We start from the raw sequence: 27,323 nt of genomic DNA, 5'->3' as shown, positions 1-27,323 counted from the left end.
CATTTAAGGGGACTGGAACACCATCTTCTCTCAGAAAAAATGCCCTTAGCCTTTGGTCTCCCTTCTCAGTGAAGAGAAGGCCAGGCAGTCTGAGAAGAGGCAACTGTGCTTGTGTTATTTTTCCGCTTTATACCCACCATGGGTTGGACATTCTGGGGAGGAAAAGTGGGTCCTTGTGGGCAGTGTCAAAGGAAGACAGAATGAAGGGAGAGTGGGCTGGTGAGAGAGGATGGTGGGGCCAAGAGCCTTTGCAAGACTTCCCAGGAGAAGGACTTTTCTGGCAGTTCAGTGGTTAGGACTTCATGCTTCCACTACAGGGGGCACGGGTTCGATCCCTGGTCAGGGAACTAAGACCCAGCATTCTGCATGCTGTGGGCATGGCCAAAAAAAAAAAAAAAAAGAAAGTAAAGAAGATGTTTCCCAGGAGAATGCTGTCCAGCCGGGCACAGGGCACCCATTTTCTAATTCCCTCAAAAGAACCTCTGAAGAAGCCGCTTCTCTCTAGGTACTAGGCTACTGGATCAAGATCTCAGTGATACCTCTACTGGTGAGGGGAGGTGAGCGGAAGGATGCTTTAATAAATAAATTGCTATCACAGGGTTTGCTGGGGGCTCATGTGTGTGGCCGGCTGCCGTCTATGGGGTCACACAGATTGGACACGACTGAAGCGACTTAGCGGCAGCAGCAGCAGCATGTGTGTGGCCAGAGCATGGTAGTGAGCAGAAGTTCTGCTCTGGGCCAACGTATCAGAAGCAAATCTAGATCCAGCATCCTGTAAACCCTTGACCTTCATCATTATCCCCTACTGCCTCTCAGCAGTGCTTCTTATCTGGACAGCTTGGTGCTTTGAAAGCCTTCTGCCTGGTGGTATCTGTTTATCTTTTGTACTTAGAGCAAGGTATAAGATTGCTTTCTTTTTTCAGACCTGGAAATTGGCCCAGAGGGGGCAAGTGGCTTGCTTAAAGTCACACAGCAAATGAGTAGGACAGCAGATGCTAAAACCCAGGCCTCCTTCTCCTTGCTCTGTGCTTTTATTGTTACTGGGTTGCAGCGTCCCTGTAGAAATAGAAGAAAACTCTGTCTAGAACATGGTGTGTGTGTATGTGTGTGTATGTGTGTTATATGTTGGGGAGGGGAGGTGAAGCTGGGGGAAGGAAGGTGGTAAGGAGTAAGAGATTTCTCCTCCTGCAATGCAGAGCATATTAGAAGAAAACAGCCTGAAGAAAGCCTGGTCCCAGCAGACAGGCAGCTGGCCAGCTCAGACTCAGGTCTGCAGTTCCCTGGCCAGGTGTGCTGGGTGCCTTAGAAAGGATTTGTGTTCCTGGAAAACTGGTTTTAAATCATTTTTTAAAACGCAAATAAAAACCATCCTTTACAGGCACTGGGGAAGCCTGCAGCTTGATAGGAGGCTGCAGCCACATTTTCTTCGGTACCATCAAGAATTCTTCAGAGACTTAAAATCGCTTGACTGGTTTTTCTCAAAGCATGGTTAAATGTGCTGGATGGGAGAGAAAACCCAGCATCAGGCTCTGGGCCAGATGAGCACAGGCTCGATGGTAGACGCCCTTCAGGGGGGCTCTCAGACCCAGCTGAGCCTGCTCCTTTCCCAGTGATGCCGGAGTTCAGCCCAGCCACAGGCCCCAACTCTGGGGACTAGGCTGGAGTCCCGAGCCAGCAGCTCCAGTTAGGAAATTAAAAAAGAAAGAGAATCTCTTGCAGCCAGGCCCATGGTGAGAGACGAGTTAGGTCATGTCTCTTTCTTTTCAATCGGATATTAGTCCCGACCCTGATGTCACCTTCAAGCTATTAAGCATCACTCTCAGAGGCTCACATTAGCTGCTCACAGACCTCTTATCAGACGTGCTTCTGAGTCTTGCTGTTGTCAGTGGTTGGCCCTGGACACTATTTCTTTGTCCACTGCAGGTCAAAGGAAGTGGCACTTTTAGATCTCAGGGCTCTGGGCAGGGAGTAGGGGAATGAGTGACAGAGGATTTGGTCCTGTGGCCAGATCAGTTCCCTTGAGCTGCAGGAACAGGGTGGGTGTCTACTGTCCCACTTTTGGAAAAGGGTATTGTCTACCAGACTTGGTGGGTGCTAAAGGTCTGGACTGCATCAAGCCAGCTGGTTTAACCAGCATCTTGGCCAGAGATTCTGCTATGTGGTCCATGTGGCCAGCAATGGGCACTTGTGAGCTGAGAAGCCAGTTGACACCACTATTTGAACAATTCACCCATCCATCCATCCATCCATTCATCCATCCAGCTAGCCAGTGAGCCCTCTATCCATCCAGCCAGACATACATCCATCCATGCCTGCATCCATCCATCCATTCATCCCCACATCCCTGCATCCATCCATCCATCCCTGCATCCATCCATCCTCATGCAGTATCTCTTGAACATTTATTATGTTTCAGGCATCATGCTAGTAGGTGGGAATAAGTGATCAGAGAAACATAATTCATTTTATTTCCTCCATCTTGGAATACAGACCACAAGTGAATAAACAAACAACAAGTAAAAGAATTATAAATTGTGGTAACAGCTATAAAGGTACACACATAAGGTGAGAAGACACAGATCTAAGGACAGTGGTGGCCAGAGATGATGGTGGCATCAGAGAAGGGCATGGATGTGAGATATTTTTTGAAGTTACATTCAGGGTTTGTAGCAAGTGGAACTGAGAAGTCACAACCAGTGAGTGAAGGAACGTGATGAGAGCCCAGCGCTATGGTGGCAAAGAGAGGACACTATTTGCAATTGCTACCTTGGTAGTTGTATGGAATTAGTTGGCACAGGCCCCTCTGCCTGGCTGGGGAATATATAGCTCTTAGTGGAAAATATTTCTACTCAGTGTAAGGAAAGAAAGTCACCCACCATGGGCTTTCTTGCTTACTGGAGCTGTGGCACTTTGGGGTTCCAGACAGGAAAGTAGGGATTCCTGCCTGCTACTGGTTCTCCTCTTTGAATAGAAGAACTGTTAGGAATGCATCCATCACAGGGTTTGTCCCAGGCAGGTGGGTAGATTTCTGAAGCCCTGAGCTCTTCCAAGCTCTTTCATTTGGAAATGGATTCTTTTATCTTGCTTTCTTGTCTCTCCCTCTCTCCAAAGGGCAGTCACGCACTTGCTTGTCCTTGATGCTCTCTGAAGGATGGAGAAACCCATTACTGAAGAGTTACTCTTGGAGAATTCTTGGTTGTTTGGATTCCTACCAAGCCACCATCTCTGGTCACAGTCACTGGTTCTCATCAGGGAGTCACCAGTGGGTGGCCTTGCTTCCCTCATATAGCTTTGCACTCAAGAAAAAAGCAGGTTTTTTACCAACTTGAGGAGCATTTGGTCCCAGCTACTGTTCATCCAGCACTGGCCAATCAAATGCCAATACTGAAGAGTGGGAGGAGTCGGGGAGTGTTCCAAAGAAACCAGAAAACTTGACTGATGTGTGTGGTGGTTGTTCAGTTCCTCAGTTGTCTTCGACTCTTTGGATTCCATGGACTGTAGCATACCAGGCTTCCCTGTCCTTCACTATCTCCTGGAGTTTGCTCAAACTCATATCCATTGAACCGATGATGCCATCCAACCATCTCATCCTCTGTTGGCCCCTCTTCTCTTGCCCTCAATCTTTCCAAGCAGCAGGGTCTTTTTCAATGAGTTGGCTCTTCTCATCAGGTGGCCAAAGTATTGGAGCTTCAGTTTCAGCATCAGTCCTTCCAATGAATATTCTGATGTGTGTCTGCACATTTAATTTCATGATCAGACTCTCTTCAGTGGATTTATTAACTATTATTAAAGAAATTAAAATTCTCTCATCAAAAGAGATTTTCTTGTATTGACTTTAGAAATTGGATAATGTTGCTGCCTGATGTCAAGCATCAGCTTCCTGTTTAAAATTGGGCCATACTGTCCCATTAAAACTTCCTCTGTATTCCTTTCAAGCTGTGCTATTAAGTAGTAGTAGAATATTAAGTAAGTAGAATCCTTACAGGGTCCAAGTCGGGGAGATCTTTCCAAACAGAAAGGAATGAGAAGTGGATATAGGCAAGAAATCACCTTGTATGTGCATGCATATGGAAGAGCCAGTGGTTTGGTATTGCTAGAGCATGGGTTCTGTGGCACGGGATATGATGAGATTGTAGAGACATGCAGGGGCCAGAGCACAGGAACCCTGAAGGCATACAAAGGGTTTTGAATTTATTTTGTCGGTGATAGGAAGTCACTGATAGATTTTAAATCAGAGGTGACAAGGTTGAATTTCTGTGTGTGCAGTTCCTTAGGGGATGGACTTTGAGAGCTACCAGAGGCTCTAATCAGAGAAAGCAATGGCACCCTACTCCAGTACTCTTGCCTGGAAAATCCCATGGATGGAAGAGCCTGGTAGGCTGCAGTCCATGGAGTCGCTTAGAGTCGGACACGACTGAGTGACTTCAGTTTCACTTTTCACTTTCATGCATTGGAGAAGGAAATGGCAACCCACCCTAGTGTTCTTGCCTGGAGAATCCCAGGGACGGGGAGCCTGGTGGGCTGCCGTCTATGCATTCGCACAGAGCCGGACACGACTGAAGCGACTTAGCAGCAGCAGCAGCAGCGGGGGCTCTAATTCAGCTGGGAGATGTTGACAGCCTGAATAAAGGCAATGGTGGCTGGAAGGTAAAGCATGCACAGGTGTAAGAGAATCTACATGTGAAGTGAAATCAACAGGATCAGGTAATTGATTGGCTCTGCAGAGTAAAGACGTTATTTTCAAGGATGTGTCCCAGGTATGTAGCATGAGTGAATGGGTAGGTTGTGGTGTTGCCAACTAAAATGCATGATTCAGAATGCAGGCAGAGGAGCCAGCCTAATCCAGAGAATGGAGGTTTCCCCTTCAGGTATTTTGAGTCTGAGGTACCTGTATGTGGCAAAGGGCAGTTGACAGCAGAATATGAAACATGAAGCTCCCAGAGCAGGGGTGGGGAATGTTGGTCTGGTGCCAGAATGCCAGGATGCAAATCTCAAGTGTCATCAGCAGAGTGGTTGGTTTCCAAGAGGTGGTGCCCCAGTGACAAATGACCCTCAAATCCCAGTGGCTTACAGTAGCCAACTTTCATAACCTCACTGACAGAGATGAAGGTTATGGGCTGGCTTTGGCTTCGCTCTATATCTTTCTCATTCTGGAACCTGAGGTAATGGTGGAACCCTCATCTCAGCCTCGAGCAGAAGGAAAATACCAACGACAGAGCCAATGATGACTCTCAAACTTCTGCATCAACAGGGCAACCAGCAGGGAACATTCTATTGGCTGGAGCAGGTCACATGCACAAGACTAAAGTCAATGGGGAGGGGCCATACACTGCTTCCACAAGAGTAGGCAGGGAGCCACATTCATCTACAGGAGAGGGAAAAAAACTTGGGACCCAACTATATGATTATGGGGGCTTCCCTGGTGGCTCAGTTGGTAAAGAGTCTGCCTCCAATGCGTGAGACCTGGGTTCGATCCCTGGGTTGGGAAGATCCCCTGGAGAAGGAAACGGCTACCCACTCCAATATTCTGGCCTGGAGAATTCCATGGAATATACAGTAGTCCAGGTGGTTGCAGAGTCGAACACGACTGAGCCACTTTCACTTTCATATAATAATGGGCTTCCCTGGTGGCTCAGAGGGTAAAGAATCCACCTGCAATGTGGGAGACCTGGGTCCGATCTCTGGGTTGGGAAGATCTGCTGGAGGAGAGTATGGTAACCCACTCCAGTATTCTTGCCTGGAGAATCCCCGTGGACAGGAACCTGGGGTTACTGGGCTACAGGTTACAGGACAGGAACCAGGGCTACAGTCTACGGGGTTGCAAAAAGTCAGACACGACTGAGTGACTAGGCACAGCACACATATGATCTGTGATGACCACTAACAGGCTGTAAACCTCGGGAGACTTACTCAACTTCTCTGTTTTGCTTACCTTCTCTGTAAGACAGGAATAGAAAGTACTACCTCTCACGGTATTAAAAGAATTATTAATTAATAATTTAATTTGTCCATGTAAAGCATGGACAAATGACTTCCCTTATGGTCCAGTGGCTAAGACTCCGAGTTCCGATGCAGGGGGCCTGGGTTCAATCCCTGATCAAGGAACTAGATCCCACATGCCACAGTGAAGATCTGGCAGAGCCAAATAAATAAACAAATATTAAAAAGAGAAGGAGATAGAAAGAACAGTGCCTGACAGACAGTAAATGCTGTATAATGTAGGTGGATGGAAGGAAGAGAGAAGGTAGAGTTACCGTTTAACGAGTAGCGGTTCAGTGTGGAAAGATGAAAAAGCTCTGGAGACAGTTAGTGGCAATGGTTGCACAACAATGTGAAAGTACTTAATGCCACAGAACTGTACACCTGAAAATGGTTTAAAATTTATGTTGCGGGCATTTTACCACAATTTAAACAAATGTAGGTAAATGGGATCATCTGGGGAAGGTAAGAAGAGGGAGAAAAGGGCAGTGGACAGAAAGAGAAAATCTTGGAACTAGGAATGCAGGCAAAAGCATTGAGAAAGGGAGATTAAGTCTGCATGGGAAATAGAGAAGGAACATTCTAGACAGACAAGAAAACCAAGAGAGAGGTTGATGTCCTCTGAAGCCACAGGAATTGAGTGAGCAGCGGGTGTTGGAATGCCTGGGGTGTCTGCTTTGCTTGGCTTTGAACCTGAACCTTCCCTTTGGCACCTTGATCTTGGTGGGTCTGCTTTCTTCCGCCAGCTCCTGATGGTGTCATTCCTGGTTACCGCCCACACCAGGCCCAGACAGCCTCAGAGCCAAATCCTGGCCAGGGCTCTCCTCCGAGCTCCCTCCCTCCTCTCTGTCCAGCCAGGCCTATTTTGTCCATTGCTGACATCTTGTAGACAAATCCCTTATAATTAAAAAGACACAGAATTGAGGACACTTTTTCTCGTGTCATTTTTATTACTGTTGGTGTATACTGCTGCACCCTAAAAACAAAAACCTCCGAACGTTGGATTTAAACATTAGGGATGGTTAGTTTTATGGTCAAGTTTCCTTTATTAACAAAGGAGTTCACCTTTTGTTTACGGACCTTTGTCTATTTGATAAGCCACAGGTTAGGGAAACTGAAAGCTAAAATTTTTCAATGGAAAATGAAGACAAAACAGTTGCAAGGAAGACAAGACTTTTTAAAAAAACATCCATTATATTTGCACCCCTACGTTTTGAAGAACCAAGGGATACCTTGGTTTAGAGGATTTCTGTATTTTTGTTTCTAGATCCTGTCTGGCTGATAATCACATGAGTATCAGAGGACTACATACAGACATGTGGTTCTTAGCTCTTCCAGGAAAAAAGACCTGGAAACTCTGCTCTTTTTTTTCTTTTTATTGATTTTATTTCTCGAAGAATTTTCTTAGTAAGTGAATTGATTTTACACAGTTAACTTGATGTAATCTAAAGAAAATAGATGAAGTATACTTTAGAAAAAATTACACATGCTCCAACCAGCCATCTCACTTGGCAATCATTTTCCACAGAGTCTGTCCTTTCAAGATAGGGAGGTGGGTTTTTTGTTTTTGTATTTTTTTTACACTTGAATGATTACATCTACATACAAGAACTCACACTCTTGCTGACCTCCCTCTGCAACACCACCTGGTGTTGGGGGACAGAGCACTGAGGCAGGCAGGGGCCTCTCTCAAGGTGTCAGTAGCCCCAGGTTGCTGGGCCAACAGTCCTGGGGGGGGGGGGGGTTGGGCAGTCCACACATAAATGTGGCAACTTCTCATATCATAACAGCATTTGTGGAATGCACACTTCGGAGGGCCTCAGATGCATCGCATGGAGAAAGTAGGACATTTTCTTGCTCCTTTTGCAGCCAGAGTTCTTTGAAAGCACAAGACCTTGCAGCTGGAGAAAGAAACCACGCCAGGGTCCCACATTTCTAGGCCCTCACCCAGCAAGCAGCCCTAGTATGGCTGCTCCATCCTCGGAACACAGGGACCCTCTCCAGCCCTCACGTCAATAATGTGAGCATCTGGATAGTTTTTCCATCCAGAAATTACAGATTTAAAAGGAATAGCTATTCCAGTGATTTGGGGTCTGGCTCAACAATCCCAGGTATGTCCCTGAATTGATTTTGAAGAAGCAGGTGCTGTTCTGGGTCCCTTCTTACCCACCTAGTCAAGCCAGCATGAAAGGCCTGTGTGGGGCCCACAGAGACCTATGCCAAGATGCTCTCCTGACTGCTTCTAGCCAGTGCTCATGAACTTGCTCATGGAGCCAGCCAATTTGGATCTATGGATGGCTTCTGATTTGTAGCAGCTAAGTTTCTGTCTTCAGACTTCCTCACATTGATTTTCCCTGGGGTTTTGGACAACTGAGGTCCCCCAAAGCCTCAGAACAAAACCCAGAAAAGAGAGGTGGTCTAGGGTATGTGTGTGTGTGTATGTGTGTGTGTGTGTGTGTATGTGTCTCCTTGCCTTTCTTTGGGGGCATCTGCTTTTGTGACTCACCAGCTGGTCTCAAGGCTCCTCTCCCATCAGACCAGGTGTCCAGAACTGGAGGAGGTCTGGCCAGTGTGGGAAGAAGGTTGTGAGAAGGAGGCGTGAGTGGCGGCTTAGACCCGAAGAAACAGTGTCCCCGGAGCTATTCTCCAAATTCACTTGGGTCAGATCTGGCCGCTGTATGATTGACTCCATGAGAATTGTGGGAAGTGAAGGCCCTGGGGAAGGGGCTGCTAAAGACAGAGTAATGCTGGACAGAACTTTCTAGAAACTTCAAGGCTCCCAGGAGCCCTGGGCAGCTTTCTATCCAGGAATCACTGTGAAGTATGGAGAGGCTGCCCTGGGAGAGTGGGAGAAGGTTAAGGTGGGGTTGGGGTGGGGGTCTTTGGTAGGGGGCTCAGTCCTCAGTCTTCTTTTTTTTTCTCCCTGGAGAATCTCACTCTGAACTTGGAGAGGCGGCAGAGTCCCCATCCTCGGGGTCCTGCCCATGGGGGGAAATGGGCTGACCCCCCTTCACGCGCTTCCACTTCATCCTTCGGTTCTGGAACCACACTTTGACCTGATGAAGGAAACAGAGGGGCCCGGTAACTTCAGGGCAGGTGTGACCACCTCACCAATACTAACACTCAAGGTACCTGGGGTGCAGCTCCAGGGAGCCCAGCTCGAAACTCTGCTTGCCCCTCCCCATGCCTCCAAAGGCTCCAGGTATTGAGACCAAAGGGAAGACTCATCAATCTGCTCAAAGACCTGTCTTTTGTCTCCAGATAAAGAAAACCTCACAGGCAGAAGAACTGGTACTAAATGTCACTTTGCATTGGCCCCACCCCCTTCACAAGCCCTGCCCCTCTTATGTGGACACCCTTCCCTCAAGCTTCTATTACCCAAGGATCTGGGAGCACAGAATCACCAGCCTCTCCCTTAGGCACATTTGGAAAGCATTTTTCAGCTTAGGTAGCTCTGGTCTGGGCATTTTCTCATCTGAGCTTCAGCATTTACCTGCATGTAAACCTTCAGGGTGGGGTTATGACCCAGTTTTACAAATGGAGACCAGAGAGGTTAGGAGAAGATGTGATCCAGAGGTCCCAGGGCTATGAAGTGGTAGAAGCAAGATTTGAATCTAAGTCCTCTGATTCTAAATCCAGCACTCTAGCAGATCGCTTTCTCAACTGAAAGCTGCTATCAATTATTATTATATTCTACTCCACATCAGAGCATGAGAATGGGTGGAATGTTCCGAAGAAAAGGCCAAAACAAAGGGTGAGGAGGTTTTTCTCAGAGTGTGCCCAGGAAACAGCTGCATGTTCAAATCACTGGGAGAACCTACTAGAAATGCAGATTCCCTCTATTACTCTATTACTGCACTATCATACTGTGGAACCTTGAAATCTGCATTTTATTTTTTTGAAATCTGCATTTTAAACAAGGGCCTGGGTGATTCCACTGCACACTCACGTTTGGGGATAAGCAGAGCAGAGGTGTCAACACTGGCTGCATGTGAGGATCACCTGGGGGACTTTTTAAAAAATATTTATTTTTTAATAAGACTGCACCAGTCTTAGTTGCCTCATGTGAGCTCTAGTTCCCTGACCAGAAATTGAACCTGGCCACCTGCATTGGGAGCAGAAGTCTTGACCACTGGGCCACCAGGGAAGTCCCAACCTGGGGGACCTTTGAAGAATTCTGATACCTGGACTCCACCCCAGACCAGTGAAAACAATCATTAGGGGTGAGCTCCATACATCCGCCTTGTTGGAATCTCCGCAGGTGACTGTCAGGTACAACCAGAATGTCTGGATTGGGTGGAGGGAGAGGAGAAAGGAGAAGGTTCCAGGAGAAGGGGGCAGGGAGGGAGGCGGGATGAGAGAGCACAGGAAAAGAGGGATGGCCAGAAGAGGAGGGGCTCCTCCATGTCGCACCTGCCGCTCGGAGAGGTCCAGGTTTACCGCGATCTCATATCTGCGGAGCCGGGTCAGGTAGTTGTGATGAGCAAACTCTGCCTCGAGCTCCCGCAGCTGCTCCTTGGTGAAGGCTGTCCGCTCCTTGCGGGCCTTGCTGGCACCCTCTGGCTTCGCTCGATTCTCCTGGTTGTCTGGGGAGAGAGGACCCCAAACAGGAAGATATGAACCGCAGGGACCTTGGTTCCCTTTCTTTTGTCTTCAAGCAGAGGCGCAAGACTTTCCCTGTCGCTCTTATTTTTAAAGGATGCTGAGAAAGATCCCACCGTGTCCCTTTATCATTCCTTCTAATGTCTTAACCCTAAGAGAAATGGAAGGAATCTAGGATCCCAGCCTCAAGTGCCCTGCCCCTCAAACAACTATTTTTAATTTCCAGAGCACAAGAAGCTGCCCTTGGTTGCTGAATGACCTCTGCCACCTGAGCCACCCTCAACTTGACATTGGTAGTGGCTATGAGCTTGTGGGGCAAGATGCTTTAAAACTGAGATTCTCTGTCCTCGGGGAGATCAGCCCAATCTAGGAACTCATTATGAATGCAAATCCTTAGGCATCACTACACACACACCTGCTGAATGAAAAACTCTGGGAGTGGGACCCAGTGATCTGTTTTAACAAGGCTTCTGGTGATTCAGACACGTGGTCAGGGTTACAAACCACTGCTCTAAGACCTGGCTTCTCAAAGGATGGTCCGGTGGCAGCAGCAGCAGAGCCTGGGTGCTGACCAGACTTGCAAGATCTCCTGCTGCCCACCTCCCATCCTCACATCTACGGAATCAGAATCTGCATTTTAGCATGATCCCCTTAGGAATTAGGGCATCCCTTGTGACTCAGATGGTAAAGACTGCCTGCAATGCGGGAGACTCAGGTTTGATTCCTGGATGGGGAAGATCCCCTGGAGAAGGTCATGGCAACCCATTCCAGTATTCTTGCCTAGAGAATGCCATGGACAGAAGAGCCTGGCAGGCTACAGTTCATGAGGTTGCAAAGAGTCAGGGACACAACTCGGCGACTAACACGATCACTAACCTTAGGAGTTGTGTGCACATGTAATTGAGAGGAGCTGCTTTAAGTTTCTTCCTGGCTTCCAAGACCTACCCTAGCCCCTACCTTTGACACCAGGAAGGGCCCAGTCTGGAAAGTTCATTTATGAAGGAGGCTCTGAGTTAGACATAGCAGGGGCTCAATCGCTAACAGCGGTGCAGGGACCAAGGACTTTAGGTGTATCAGCCACTTAATCCTCACAGTAATTCAGCCAGGCGAGTTCTAGGACGAAACCCATTTTACAGACCAGAAAACTAAGCACAGAGAAGTGAAGTAAATTGTTCACTTGGCCAGTGAGTGGAGGGGCTGGAATCCACTCAGGCGGTTTGACTCACACACTGTTCTAATGAAATACACTTAGGAGGTCTTTACAAACTGTTAAGTGCTGTATACATAGAAGGGACTGTATCGTGATCTCCCGGAGCAGGGTAAGAGACGGTGGCCGGTGGAGATGCGTGAAGGAAGGAGACGACACACCCACACAATGAACTACCAACGCTGCCACGTGGCCGGGAAAGGGCTCCAGGAAGCACGTTTTACGCAGGGCTCTAAAAATTAGAAGTCTTTCAACTCACTGTCCTTGTTTTACAGGCTGGGAAGCCGGCCAAACGGCCAGATTGCCAAGCGGGGTAGGGATACAGAGCCCCCTAGTCCACTCCGTGTTCCGTTGGGAACTTCAGCCTGCCGGTTCTCTCTAGCGCTTTCCACGCAGTCCCTTGTATTTCAGTCGGCGAGTGCCCCGCCGAGAGCCCGGGAGAAGCGGAGGCGGGGGAGAGGGGGCTCAGGCGCGGGGAGGCGCGCGGGACAGAGATGGGGGCGCCTCCCGCCCCGGCCGGGCGTCCCGGGGAAGTGGAGAAGGCGGAGGAGGGCCGCCCCCGGGGGTCCCCGCAGCCGCGATGCCCGGCTGTCCGCGCCGGGTCCGGGTGGGCGGCCCACCGGGCGCGCCAGGGGGCCGGGAAGGAAGGGGGCGAGTTCTCCGACCGGGCTGCTTGCCCGGACCTCTCCGGAAGCGGAGCGGGGGCTGGAGGGGAAGGACGCGCCGCCCGGCCGGGGTCCCCCAGGAGTCCTTAGCCTTGGCCGTCGCGGCCCAGGGAGGGAGGGGCGGTCACGCTCTCGCCGCGGAGGGACGCCGCTCCCGGAGCACGTCCCCGCCCGCGAGCCCGGAGCGAGGCCGCGAAGCCTGGCGCGGTTCCCACCCGCTGCTGCCCGGGGGCTCAGTGTTTCCCAGTCCTTTCTTTTCACAGCAGCGGGTGTGTCAAACCCGGAGGACCTGCGCCGAGGTTTGCATCCTGGATCTTCTTGCTGGAGCCTCTCAGGAAGTCGCTTAACCTTCCTGGGCTTCAACCTCCTTATCCAGAAATCTACCTCCCAGCGTTATTGGGAAGCCTGACAAGCTGCTGTAGGTGGAAAATGCTTTTAAAACTTCAAAGCGCTGAAACGAATATATAGTTTTCTGATTCTTCAGTTCCTTGAGATGCCATCTGAGGGCCTGGGGTAATAGCAGCTGTCACTTCTTAAAGTCTTCCCTGTGCTAAGATGCAGTCACGGCTTTAGTCGTCCCCACATAACACTGGAAGGAGTAGGCAGTATTATTATCCGTTTATCTTTGTCATGTGGATTTGTGTGATAATTTGATTAATAGCTCTCTCTCCCCAGGGGTGTAACTGCTTTTCTCACTTGCTACTGAACCCGGCGCATAGGAGGTACTTGTTAAATGTTTGCTAAATCCTTCTCAGTATACAGAGGCAGAAACAACCTCAGAGAGGCCCAGGAACTTGGCCGGGCAGCTTTGGGGCAGCAGAACTGAGATTTGAATCCAGATCCAGCTGACCAGAGCCGTGGCCATCATCAGCCCTGGTGTCAGGTTCTCCATCTTGTATCTGGCTGGCTGGGGGCTGGACCTGGACTATGGCAGCTCTGTGCATCTCTACCTCCTGGGCTCCCAGAAGCCTTGTCCTGGGTTGATGCTCACATCCCACCCTCCCCATCTCCCAGGCCTGCTTAGGTGTGCATAGGTGCCCTATGGACACCTCTCCCCCAGTTACACCCATCCTACACACAAATACAGAGTCCTGCACATAATCCTTCCTAGAGAGAAGAGGGGAGATCGGGAGACAAGCCATTTGTAGCTGGTCTTGGACTGGTTGGGGTGGGGGGCAAAAACCAGGGCAACCCCTCCCTATCCACTGTCCTATCTCATCTCTTATTATCCTGATTTGGGCACTGGGGCCTCAGGATAAGCTGGGAACCCAGTGTCTGAACCCGTTTGTGAACCTCAAGGCAATATTTGGCTAAACGGGGTGGCACTGGGAGGACCTTTGTCCCTCATCAGCTTCCCACAGGTGTAAGAACCTTTTAGAAATGTTAGAAATGACAAAAGGGTCAGAAGTATGTCAAGTTAGCTATCGCACCTGCTGTGATCAAAAGTCTGCTTCGAAGGTAAAATGAGATGGGAAATGTGTGTTAACACAGTGCAGTGCGTGGCATTCAGCTGAGACTCCTTTGAAAGAACCACCAGAAGAGGTTCTACTAGGGATGATGTTGGAGAGGTAGCACAGGCAGAGGTAAAACATGATGCTTCTTGGGGTACCACGTCTCAAGAACTATGCGAAAGGGATGCCTTTTCAATGTCTGGCCTTGTAACTGTTTTCCCTTCTCCCAGTACTTTTGCATATCTGTACTTGAATCTGTGTCACTATTGGTTCCAAGCACAGTAACTAGAATTGATCTGTGTGAGGATCCACATCAGTCCTCCTGGTCCTGATTCTTCCTTGGGGCCAAAGGGTGCCTCTTCCACGACAGCAGAGAGAGGAGGCTGGCATTCAGCAGGCTGCCTCTGTATCTATGGAGGAGCCACATGGCCCCGCCTCATCCTCTGCACACCCTCAGAGGGAGCAGGGCCATGAGGGAACGGTCCAGAGTGCCCAGAGAAATGCAAACAGGATGTGTGTGTGTGTGTGTGTGTGTGTGTGATATTGCGGTTTCTACCATGAGCTTTTACACCATCCAAGGTAAATTATTTCATAAATAGCTGTCACGTTTGGCAAGCCTTCTTAAAGTCAGCAGACAGCTTTATCGGGACTAGAGGGAGGCTCAGACAGACCTTGGGGAATGTGCCTTTTTTGGAGTTCTGTGTTCCTACTCCCCAACTCTCACAGCTACTTAACATAAATTTCTATCCAAGACCAGATAGATGGCCACATGCCCCATGTTCAAATAGCACATTGCAGTTGACAATTGACAATGGGTTTCCTTCCCCCAGAGAAAAACTTCTGTTGGGCTTTCCTCTGTACTACAGAATCATGGAATAGCAGACCTAGAAGGGGACTTAGAGATGATCTGATGTGCCTTTTTTACCTTACAGGTTAAGGTAAGAAACTTGCCTAAAGACATACAGCAATTTAGTGGCAGAAGTGGGCTGAGAACCCAGATTTCCTTGAAAGGAAGTTATTTCCTTGCTATTAGGCTGCTTCCTATTAGATCCTCTTAATTATTCTGTGAGGTAGGTAAGGTACACATTAGACCATAGAGCAAATGAGTAAATTGAGACCCAGAGACTAAATGGTTTGCCCAAAGTCCCCCAGGACCTGTCCAGGCTAGGGCACCCTGGGCTACAGGGACAGTGAGCATGGAGATGTGGTTACTCCAAGGATGGCAATCTGAATCTGGGTCCAGGTCGGCCTCCCAGGGACTTCCCTAAGTGAGACCTTGGCAAATCCTCTGAAAATGGTGCCTGTAGTTTTCTGGGCTACAGACCAGGCCTTTAATGTGCCCATTAGCTGTTTTTTTGTTTGTTTTTTTAAATTTGACCACACTGCGCAGCATGTGGGATCTTAGTTCCCTGACCAGGGATTGAACCCACACCCCCTGCATTGGAAGCGTGGAGTCTTAACCTCTGGACCACCGGGGAAATCCCCTGGTCATTAGTTTTGATACTTTCAGCTTCAGAGGGAGCAGTCAAAGCCCTCAAAATAGACAAGATCTGGATGGAACCATTCCCCAGATGCGTTTGCATTCAGACCTCTCTGGCTGCCTAGGACTGGCCAGCCTTTCTCTCTGGGCCCTGTCTGTTCCACCTCAATGTCTAGACCCTTTTCTTCTCCCATGGGGGCCTGAGGAGACGTGGTAGGGCTCCCAGCTTCTTTGAGGAGCCCAGCAGCAGGGTTGGGGAATTTAGGTTATGTTCTCTGGGATGGGAATGCCTAGGGCTAGAGTCGTGTTTGCTGAGAGTCCCAGCTGGTGGTGGTGGGGCAGGCAGTGAGGTTGGGCTCTGATGAGGGAAAGTGGAATGGACTGAGTGAGGAGGTGGGGTGTGGGGACCATGGAGGATTGTAACAGAGAATTGGAGGTGGGAGGGGCAGTGGAAATGAGAGGTAGGAGCTGCAGTGAGCTTCTGAGATGGTTGGGGAAGGCATGGGCAGCGCTGGGCTTTGTGTTTATAAGTTCCAGATGTCACCTTCAGCTGTCACCAAAGGAAGTGTAGGCTTCAGGACCCAGGCCCCACTGCTCACACGGTTCCTTCATCATCGAATTCAAGGAAGATGGGAAAACATGAAATAGAAAAGGCTGGAGTAGTGTTGGGAGCTGGGAGAGGCCAGGGCAGCCTGACTCAGTGGGCAGAGTGGGCATTGAGGAAGCTGGCTCTAGGGGCCTCCAGGGGCCTCGAGTCTTGCCCCTCAGAGGTGGGGGTGGATTTGCAATCACAGGGTGTGATACTCAAGAGTCTTGCTCATGACCCAGGTGACACTTACTGAGGTTGTCCATTTATTTTGTTATCACGTCCTTTCCTTCTTTGTCTGTCAAACACCCTGCTTCTCTAAGGATTCATTCCTAAAACAGTCTCCACTTTTTCTTCTCTGTTTGTGGGAAAAAGACAAGAATGCCAGGATCGGGACTTCCCTGGTGGTCCAGTGGTTAACACTTCACCTCCCAATGCAAGAGAGGCAGGTTTGATCCCTGGTCAGGGCACTAGGATCCCACATGCCTCATGACTCAAAAGACCAAAACATAAAACAGAAGCAATATTGTAACAAATTCAATAAAGACTTTAAATAATGGTCCACATAAGAAAAAAAAATTTAAAAAAAAATGCAGGATCTCCTTGTGGCCAGAAGCAACACCTTGTAGGAATGGAAAAGCTCTAGTGGCCAACAGACCCTGGACCCTGGACTAGGGAAGCTCTGAAGTCCTGCCAAAGGGGTTTATAACTGGAGTATTTGTGCCACTGCTAGAATCTTGTCCCTGTTTCTTCTATTTATGGCCGAATCGTGTCCCCTCTATCAATTAATATGTTGACATTCTAACCCTCAGTACCTTCAAACGTGACTGTTTTGAAATAGGATCTTTCAAGAGGTGATGAAGTTAAAATGAGGCTGTTAAGTACTTTCACAGAAGTACTTTCTGTACTTTAAGTACAGAGTACGAAAGTACTTTAAGTCCTTTCACTCAGTCGTGTCTGACTCTTTGCGACCCCATGTTCTATACAGTCCATGGGGTTCTCCAGGCCAGAATACTGCAGTGGCTTGCCATTCCCTTCTCCAGGAAGGCTGTTAGCGTGAGCCCTAATTCAATCTGACTTGTGTCTTCATAAGAAGAGATGAGGACACAGAGAACGACCAAGTGAGGCAAGAAGGCAAGAACGCCAAGAACGGCAAGAAGGTGGCCGTTTGCCAGTCGAAGAGAGAAGCCTCAGGAGAAACTGAACCTGCCAACATCTTGATCTTTGACTTCCAGTTTCCAGAACTGTGGGAAAATAAATGTCTGTTGTTTAAGCTACCCAGTCTATGGTATTTGTTATGGCAGCCCAAGCGAGCCAAGATGCCCCCCACCTAACTCCCTACAGCTGTGCTTACCGCTGAGGAGAGGGAGCAAGGCCACGATGGGTACAAAGCTGCTGCAAGACCGTAGGGACCTCTCTGCAAATTAGGAAAAGGCGTGCTTTCCTCTAGAGTGGCGAGCACCGCCACTTGTTCACGCGGCAGTTGGGGCCTCTAACTGCCCAGCCAGGATCCCCCCTAAGTGCCTGACCATGGTGGGTCCCCTTTACTGCTCAGCCATAGCAGCTCCCCTTGCTGGGCCCAACCCCAGTGCCCTGTAGGGGATTCCTGTGAGTCAGCCCAGCCTGCATGTGGATGTTTACACATCTTTCTGACCCCAGCACTCACCCTGACCCTGTGCTGGTTTTATGATGGAAGTCTGGCTCTCTGCACACCTTTTCATGAGTGAGACTATAAAAGTCCTGATGCATTTTACAGAAGCACAGCACGCATGGTGAAAACCCCATGCCAGGCAGTGGAGCCACTCTCAGAATGTGAGAAAATGAAGGAGTGAATGCCAGCTTACAGGAAAGGCTATTGGCCAGACACTCAGCTTCTATGTACAAATGTTACAGTAGGTGCTGGTGATACTGCACAGGTGAATCAGATAGCATTTCAGCCATCTAGACACTTCCATTTTAAGGAAAAAGACCACTGCATGCATCTGTAACTCTGGATATAAGCCAACTGTGGTTTGATGCTAAAATGGAGTTGTCAACAGGGCATGCTCCGTGTGTGTGGAGAGAGAGGTCACAAAAGGATTCTTGGACACTCAACAAACCAGGAAGAGAAGGAAATTACCTCAACATAATAAAGGCCATATATGAAAAGCCTGTAGCTAATATCATACTCAGTGGTGAAAAACTAAAATAATTTTCTCTAACATTAGTAACTAGGCAAGGATGCCCATTCTTACTATTTCCATTTGATATAATGCTGGAAGTCCTAGCCAGAGCAATCAGACAAGAAAAAGAAGTTAAGAGGCATCTAAGTCAGAAAGGAAAAAGTAAAATGATCTCTCTTTGTAAATAGTATAATCTTGTATGTGGAAAACCCCAAAGATTCCACAAAAGCCTTTTAGAAGTAATACATTCATCAAGGTTGCAGAATACAGAATCAACATGTACAACTCAGTTGTATTTCTATACATGAACAATCAACAATTCAAAAGGGAAATTAAGAAAATAATCCCATTTACAATACTGTCAAAAAGAATAAAATACTTAGGAATAAACTTAACTAAGGAGGCAAAAGATTTGTACAATGAAAATTATAAAACATGGCTAAAAGAAATTAAAGACACAAATGAAAAGAAAGACATCCTGTGTTCATGGATTTTGAAAGGCAATATTGTTAAAATGTCCATACTACACAAAATGATCTACAAACTCAATGCAATCCCTATAAAAATCTCAATGGCATTTTTTGAAAAAATAGAAAAAATTATCCTAAAATTCATAGAAAATCTCAAGGAATCCTGAATAGCCAAACAATCTTGAGAAAGAAAAACAAAGCTGGAGGCTTCTTGCTTCCTGATTTTAAAACACATTACAAAGCGACAGTAGTCAAAACAGTGTGATACCAGCATAAGAGCAGACACATACATCAGTGGAACAGAACAGAGAGCCCAGTAAGCCGTCATATAAATGACAAAATGATCTTCAAAATGTGCCAAGGCTACACAATGGGGAATGAACAATCTTAAACAAATGGTGCTGGGAAAACAGGATCTCCACAAGCTAAAGGATAAAGTTGAATCTTTTCTGTACAACACACATAAAATTTATTCAAAATACATTAAAGGCCTAAAAATGCAAGACCTAAAATTAGAAAACTCCTAGAAGAAAACATGGAGAGAATGGATTTGGCAATGATTTCTTGGCTATGACACCAAAGGTATTGTCAACAAAAACATTCCATAGGGAAAACAGTATAGTGGTTCCTCAAAAGATTAAAATAGTTACCATATGATCCAACAGTTCTACTTCTGGGTATATATCCAAAAGAATTCAGAGCAGGATCTTAAAGAGATTTTCACATCCATGTCCATTGCAGAATCATTCATAATAATCAAGAGGTGGAAGCAACCTAAATGTCCATTACAGATGAATGAATAAAGAAAATGTGCATATACACACAGCAGAATATTATTCAGCCTTAAAAAAATAGAGAAATTCTGTCATATGCTACAACACAGATAAGGCTTGAGGACATTGGGCTAAGTAAACTAAACCTATCGTGAAAAGACAGATACTGCTTGATTCCACATATATGAGGTATCTAAAGTAGTCAAATTCTTAGAAACAAAAAGTAGAATGCTGGTTTCCAGAGCCTGGTGTGTGTGTGGGGGGGTGGGGGGCAGGGGTGCGGGGAAGAGGGTAAATGGAACTGTTTTTCAGTGGATGTAGATTTCCATTGTATAAGATGAAAAAGTTCTAGAGTTCTGTTGCACAATGAGATATATATATATGTATATAGTTAATGCTACTGAACTGCACACTTAAAAGTGGTTGTGATGGTCAAGCTTACATGATGTGTTTTTGATCACAATAAAGAAAAAACAGATTTCAAATATTAGATATTTGATGGTAAGAAATCTCAGGAGAGCTCCCTTATGAAGTTACAAACTTTATTTATAAAATCATCCTCAGGTTCTAGTGATACTGTCATTTGAAATTTCTAAACTGTAACTTTCACTGAAATGATGCCATGTTTAAGTGGAATCATGAAGGAAGGATGGAAGGAGTGAAGGATCCTTGGAGTAGATGGCTTTCAAGCTGGATGTTAAAATAAGGCAGAAGAGTGTGGGAAGAGAAGGGTGTTTGAGGCAAGGGGAAGCAAGGGGAAGCACTGAACAAATCGGGGTGGTGGGGAGAAAAAGCAGGGTGCCTTTGCAAGGCAACTAAATTGGCTTGGTGGCTTGTTGAGTGGAGATAGAAGTGGGAGGGGTGGGCTGTAGAGGGAAGTCAGGCGGGAAAGAGGCCACTTTGTGGAGGGTTTTTCAACCTCAGGGGACATTGAGAGTGTGCGTAGCTGGGCAGGGGCAGGGGCAGGGCAGGTGGACATCAGAGCTTACAGGGGAAAAAACAGGGAAGGAGGAGCCCGGGGACGCACACATGTCGGAGCTTCAGGAGTGTGGGGTGGAGGACAAAGCAAGTCTGATGAAGACAGAATGCGTTTGTGAGAGCGTCAGCCAGCAGCGGGGATCCCAGGCACAGAGGCCCTCCCAGGCGGCCGATCAGATTCACCTGTTGCCGCCGGGCTGATCACACGCGACCTTCCCTTGAACCCCGTCAGGAAATCACCGTGAAATCCTTCATTCCCATAAATTAAAGACGACCACGGTAGCCATGACAGATTGAGGGGCAAACAGCAGTGGCAGCTGTCCTTGCCAGCAGGGGTCTTTAACGCCCCCTGGCCCCCCGGAGTGGGAGTGGTTAGGGCAAGTTAACATCACAGCCGACTCCCAAATCAGCTTTGTGCTGTGAGCCGACAGAAAGTTTCAGAGTGGGGTCCCGGGAACCCCGCTTTCCTGACCATTTCCTTAAGCAAATCAGCTCCACTTCCAGTGATGGCAAGTGATGGGAAAGCAGCTGGGACTGGCAGAGCTTTGAAGGAGACCAGAGGGAGCAAAGAATGTTCCTTTCGAAACGAACTTTCAGTAACTTTCTGTTACCGGACCCTCCCTGGCCAGGCCAGCCAGCATGGGACACGTTTACCAGGCCCGACTCACTCCCTCCTCCAGCTTCTCTGGTGGATCTCTGAGCTTCAGGCTCCTGACTGATGGCAACTGGATTTCAGGACCCACAATGATTTTGAGAAGTTTCCACATTTTATGCCCCGGGCTCAGGAATTTCTGAGACAGCATATTTGAAATGTTCAATTCCACTGTCCCCCAAAACAAAGGGTTATTTGTCACATTCTATGTTCTGGAGACTAGTTCTGTAAAGACGGGCCTGATACCATTCATAGCCACTATTTATCGAACTCATGTGCCAGGCACAGGGTTCATCTCATGGATCACAGCATTTAACCTTCGCAGGGACTCTATGTGGAGGGTGATACTATTAGAGTCCCATTTTACAGCTGGGGAGACAGAGGCTCTGAGAAATTAAGGACTTTCCCAACGTCAAGCGGTGGGAAGTTGCAGTGCCAACCCGCAACCTGATTGTGAAGCTTGATGGAAAACACACTTCTTGATCAGTGCTGGTTAGCCTTCCAGAGGTGGCCTAGCAGGGGCCGGGGTGAGACACTCACATTGAGTACAACATAGAAGGGGTACCAAAAACCACAGTAATGAAGAAAAGAACATTTTAATGAAATGTTTAAAAAAAAAATCAAAATTCTTACAAAAAGTCCATGATGAACAGGATGCCAAAGTTTAAAAGAAGACAGTCCAACCAGTGGATCAGGATTGATAGGGTGGGTGGGGGTTCTTTGTTTTGTTTTTCAATATTTATTCTGGCTGTGCCAGGTCTTAGTTGGGACATGCCTGATCCAGTTCCCCGACCAGAGATCGAACCCCAGCCCCTTGCATTGAGAATGTGGAGTCTTAGCCACTGGACCACCAGGGAAGTCCCAGGGTGGTGATTCTTTGTGGATTTCTCTCTTGTGATCTGAATTCCAGACTCCTGGAGTTAGTTGTGAGCTCTGCCCATTGCTTTCTCTTTTCTTTAGGTTCTGACAAAGCTGATCTTTCCTGCCTCTTTAATTAAATCCCAAAGGATGATGCAAGCCACTGGGGGATAAAGATTTCCATGTTGACCACAGAGTGTCTGGAACCCCAGAGAATGAATGAGAGCCAGCTAGCTGTGCCCTGCTTTGTGTGACTGCTGCTGCCAGTGCTGCTTCTGAGAGGACCTTGAGGGAGAGCTCAGGGCCCCTCCTGGGTGGGAACCTCTCCTGACCAGAAGTTGACCCTATGAGGAGGGTACCCTGGGGTGGCCAGCTGCTTGGCACATGAGAAGCACCATCCACGGGCCACTCATCAAAAGGAAAGATGGTGCATTTGGGTCCAGCTGAAACATGGAATGACCTTGTCTAAGCCTGGCCCTTGGCTTTGTCCATGCCTTCCCAGTACTCTTGGCTCACAGCTCCCTGGAAAGTGGCTGGATGCAGCCGAGGTGGGTGTGGGCAGAGATGGAGGAGTTACAGTGGCAGGCACTGTAGAGGGGCGAGCTCTTCAACTAGGCGCAGAGCCAAGGAGCTGAGAGTTCCTTGAGAGGAGAAGCAGAAAGTGTCCCATTCTCAGCAAATCTCCAGCCAGGCTTAGGAACAGTTCAGGGTTTAACAGGCTGAGAATTCAAAGAGCCCTTCTATTCATAGCATCCAAGAGGGCTATGTTTTGTTTTTCTTTGTTTTTAAATGAAAGAAATTATTATTTTATTTATTGGTCTTGAACCATGGCACATGGGATCATAGTTCCCTGACCAGGTATCGAACCCTTGCCCTCTGCAAGGGAAGCTCAGTGTCTTACCCATTGGGCCACCAGGGACTGTGGTTTTTATCATCCACTGTGAGCACACTGAGGGGCTTCTTCAAGCATGGAGACCAGATATTTCAAAATGAGGATTGTGTTTGAGATCTACCGAAGGGTGTGGGATTTGGGGTCTGAAGTCTGGGGTTTGAGCTTTTTTCTAGGGTGACCAACTGTTCTGGGGGCACTGGACTTTGAAGGCTAAAACCAGGAAAGTGCTGGGTACATTGGCATGAGTGGGTCACTGCCTTTTAACTCTGTGCTAGCAAAGCTCCTCTCAAACTTTTCAGCCTCTTCTTTCCCACGCGTTAAGAATCGAGGCGCTGATAAGACCTGATGGAGCAAACTCGAACCTTGTGCGACTCAGAACTATGGTATGTTTCTTATAGCACCTTGAACCCCCTCAGTCATAGCACATCCACTGCCAGTGGCATCTGCTGGCCTCCCCTGCCTCTCAGTTTGAGCTGTTTGGGGGGCGAGACCACCTTATTCATCCCTGCAGCCCTAGGGCCTCTGCCAAAACAAACAGAAGATGCTCGGGAAATCTGGGCTACTTTGAAAGCCCTTCGTAACCTAAAGCAGGGAGTGTTCTCTTTGGTTGGTCTTCTCTTTTGCTGCCTGCCCCTCCTTAGCCCCATGAAAACTCTTCTGTAGGTTCAGACAGACAGATGTGCCCTGAGGGCAGCCGTTAGGAGGACATAGTCGGGCAGTGGGTGCAGGAGGCAAGGGCACTGTTTTGTTCTGGTCGAGATAGAGATGAAATCAGACAAAAGGTGAATGGGTGTTGAGAGAAGCTGGGCGGTCCCATGGGGAGATGAGGAAACAACAGTCCCCACTACCAGGAGGAGATGGACATTAACTGGGGTCTGAACAAGCAGGTCAGCTCCATCCTCTGATACTCCACCCGTGCTTCCCCTCTGCTGCCTGCCTCTCTGACTCTCCCCAAGATTGCTGATGCCCCAGGAGGGCTCCTCTGAGGAATGGCCTTTGGGAGATCACCCAGACCTTAGCAGCTTGTGCTACCCCTCGGCCTGAGCACACAGCCCAGCAGGACAGCGCATTCCTCGTGGGCAGTCTGCCCCAAACCGCAGCATTTACCTCTCACATCCCTGCCCTGTGTCTGCTTTGCTGCCTCTAGACTCCCAGAGACACAGAGTCCTGGTTCTGTTTGACTGCCCGGGGTTCCAGCCTTGGTCCTAGCCCTCTGAGCCTTGGGGAGTCAGCTAACTCTCCTGGGGAGTCAGCCCTGGGGCTCTCGGGGCCATTTGGAACCAGCTGGGGCATACTGGGGAGAAGTGTGACCCAGACATAGTCCAGTTCAGAAAAGCTCCCTCCAGCCTTTGCCAACCTGTACCCAGAGGCTCCATCCCACCTGCCCTCCAAATCTTTGTGGATCCTGTTTCATTCTCTTTCCAGCACATCCTTCTTGGAACCCAGGAGAGGTGAGGAGACAGACATAGCCCCCATCAACAGAGAATCCTAGAACTCTGAGCAGAAATAGCCCCAAAGGTAACTGGTTTGAGTTTCCTGCCTTTGGGGAGGTTAGATCATATTATCCCCCATTCACATCAGGCTACCTAGGCTCAGAGAAGGCAAGCAACTTCCTGAAGGTCACACAGTAAAGGAACTGTCAGCTCTTCCTCAGCCACCTACCTGAATTCTCCTTTTTCCGTCTGGTTGACTTCTTCTCCGTCTCGTTGGCAGTGCTCCCAAGGACTTCATAGTCCTCGCCTGGGCCTCCCGTGGTGTCCACCAGGCCGGGGCTGCTGGCCCCTATCTCCTTGGAGCCCCCCGCGGGGCCTGGGTTGAGCCTACGCCGGGCCTCTGAGACAGGGAAGTGCCATTCGGGGGGCTGAGGGAAGGCGGGGTGCTGCTCAGTGAAGCCTCGCTCCTCCCGGGGCAGGCTGTGTGGGGTGGCCGCCAGGCAGGAGGCTGAGAAGTCGGGGTACGCAGCTGTCGCTGTTGCTGGGAAGTCTGGTTTCTGGTGGAAGGAGAATGGGGTTGGCGGGTAGTGGGGGAGCCCTGAGGCCCCAGTGCCTTCCGAGTGGGGGTTTCGAAGGCAGCCCCAGACGGGGGCCGGGGGGTGGGGACCCCTCATGCAGCTGCTGGCCGCTGGATCCATCTGCTGTCTGCTGCCCGCCTCAATCCTTTCAAAGGTTGGATTCTTACACTTTTTATATTCAAATTGTTAAAAATGCAAAAAAAAAAATTTTTTTTTTTTTTTTTTTTAAACAGGAGGGCAAAAATGTTCAATAGAAAATTTGCCCCAGGAACCAAAACAAAAACCAAAACGAAAGTTGCTCCTCAGAGTACGCACACGTGTGGGTGGCCACACATACGTGTGCCCACACCTATGTTGGACTTGGCTCCTGGCTTCCTGTTCCCCCTGACCCACCAGCCTGCCTAGTGGGGTCCCTTATACGTGTATTTGTCGCCGATGACACTAAACATTTTCACCGTCCCAGCCCAGACGCACCGGCTGACGAGGGCTTCTCCTGGAGCCCGCAGCAAATGCCTGCAAAGAGCTGGTCCGGGGCTGCTGAGACACACTTTTAAATCCTGCGGTGGGGAGAGAGTGACAAATTTCTGAAGTGAAATGTGAGAGAGGAGAGGGAGGGGTTAACCAGCACACACACGATCCCCTCCAACCAAAACCCGAGCAGGCAACTATTAATCATCAGAAACCTTATATGCACATCTAATGGGATTTGCAGATGGAGTCTTTTAAAGAAACATTGTCTGTATTTTTTTTTTAAGGAAAGAGAGCAGCACACACACTTTCTTTAATGTGCCTCCTGTAACACTATGAAGTTATTTTATTGCACTGTTAACAAAATTCCCCAAGTCTTGGATTTGAAAAAAGCCTTAAGTCAGATCCAGAAACCATCAAGTGCCAAATTCCAGGGAGTGAAGCGGGGAATAAGTGCAAGAGACAAGTTTGCTGATTGCATTTGATTTAAAGGCCCTTCTACTGCTGCTTGCAAAAAGAAAGGTGGATTAAAAGCAATCTTTTTTTGCAAGTCTCAGTGGCCCACTACGGTCTGTAGTAGAAAGAAAGACACACTCCAGAAAAAAAAATTATTTCTCTCTGCCCACAGTGACATTCTCACTTTCTCAGTAACTTAAAAAAACAATCAGATTCTTCCTTCCGCTCTTTAACCCCCAACTTACATGCCAATTAGCCACACTCTTGTCTAGTGGGGTTTCAAGTCATTTTTCTCCAAGGCAAAGGAAAGACACTTAGATAGGTTCCTAGAAGTTTCTCCAGGCTTCCCCCACCTGCTTTCTGGCTCTGTAACCTTCACCCACCTGCTTTGTCTTCCCCACCCCCAGGGGCCAAGTTTTCCATGTAGTCTGTGCATGGAAATAGGAATCAGGAGCTTCTCGTTCCCCAAAGAGTTTTCTCTCTCTCTTTTTAAAAATATTTAGTTACTTGGCTGCATCAAATCTTAGCTGCGGCAGGGGGGATCTTCGATTTTCATTGCAGGACATGGGATCTAGTTCATTGACCAGGGATTGAACCCCGCCGGGCCGCCTGCATTGGGAGTGTGGAGTCTTAGCCACTGGACCACCAGGGAAGTCCCCAAAGAGTTCTCTTTGGCAAACATTCTCATGATCTAAGAGCTTCCCTGGTGGCTCAGAGGGTAAAGAATCCGCCTGCAATGAATACAAGAGACCAGAGTTCAATCCCTGGGTTGGGAAGATCCCCTGGAGAAGGAAATGGCAACTCACTCCAGTTTTCTGGCCTGGAGAATTCCATGGACAGAGGAGCCTGGCGGGCTAGAGTCCATGGGGTCACAAAGAGTCGGACACGACGGAGGGACATTCACTTTCTCATGGTCTTACAGGCTGCTGCCCATCACAGGAGGATCCATTGCCATTTCAACTGGCCAGTCAGTCTACTCAGCCCTACTCAGCCCCCATGGCCTGCTGGTGTCTCTGGAGGGTTAATATAATTTCTTGGAGAATGACATTTCAAGCACATAGGGTCAGAGCTCCTTGCCCCCTGAAATATTGACATGGTCTAGTGCAGCAGGATTGGGGCTGAAATGGGAATGGACGGTAAGAACAGTGTATATACTGGCTGGTTCCAAAGATGCCCAAGGTTCCCCGAGGAGGGGCCATGGGTTTCAGCTCTTAAGCCTGAAGCCTGGAGGCAGCACACATGCTGTTAATTAAACAGGCATCTCATCTTCCAGAACAGGGAGCCAGGGTGTTGCAGACTGGTGGAGGAGATGGGGTCAAAGCCACTCCCCTCTCCGCTTTGTCCAGGGCTTACCCACTGCACGTGCATCTCTCCTCTGAACCTTACAACCCTCCTATTTTGGGTAAAGAAAGAATTAGACTCTATATTTATACACATGAAGAAACAGAGGCTCAGACAGATTATGTGAGCTGCTTGCAATCACACAACTAAGAAGTGGCAGAAGCAGGCATTGCCCTCAGGTGGCCGGCTGTCCAGTGTGGAGCACTTTGATGCCAAGGAAGGAGCATAGACTTTGGGGTTAGACAGTTCAAAGTTCAAATCCAGAATCTGCCACTTCCCAGCTGTGTGCCCC

General features: G+C 48.5%; 1 protein-coding gene across 2 annotated transcripts; it reads right to left on the bottom strand.

The window, feature by feature from the left end:
* Positions 1-6,922: 6,922 nt before the first annotated feature.
* On the bottom strand, positions 6,923-25,231 carry MEOX1 (mesenchyme homeobox 1). 2 transcript variants are annotated; one of them, XM_065909387.1, is made up of 3 exons: positions 24,418-25,231; positions 10,393-10,565; positions 6,923-9,035 (listed from the first exon to the last, which is right to left on the bottom strand). In XM_065909387.1, the coding sequence occupies exons 1-3, from the start codon at positions 24,884-24,886 to the stop codon at positions 8,913-8,915; spliced, it is 765 nt and encodes a 254-aa protein (XP_065765459.1). In that variant the 5' UTR covers positions 24,887-25,231; the 3' UTR covers positions 6,923-8,912. The 2 variants fall into 2 exon arrangements, with proteins under 2 accessions (XP_065765459.1, XP_065765460.1); XM_065909388.1 differs by lacking the exon at positions 10,393-10,565.
* Between the last annotated feature and the right edge of the window lie 2,092 nt (positions 25,232-27,323).

This window comes from Muntiacus reevesi, chromosome 18 (genome assembly GCF_963930625.1).
Source record: "Muntiacus reevesi chromosome 18, mMunRee1.1, whole genome shotgun sequence".
NCBI lineage: Eukaryota > Metazoa > Chordata > Mammalia > Artiodactyla > Cervidae > Muntiacus > Muntiacus reevesi.
This window is presented reverse-complemented; position numbering and strand designations above follow the sequence as displayed.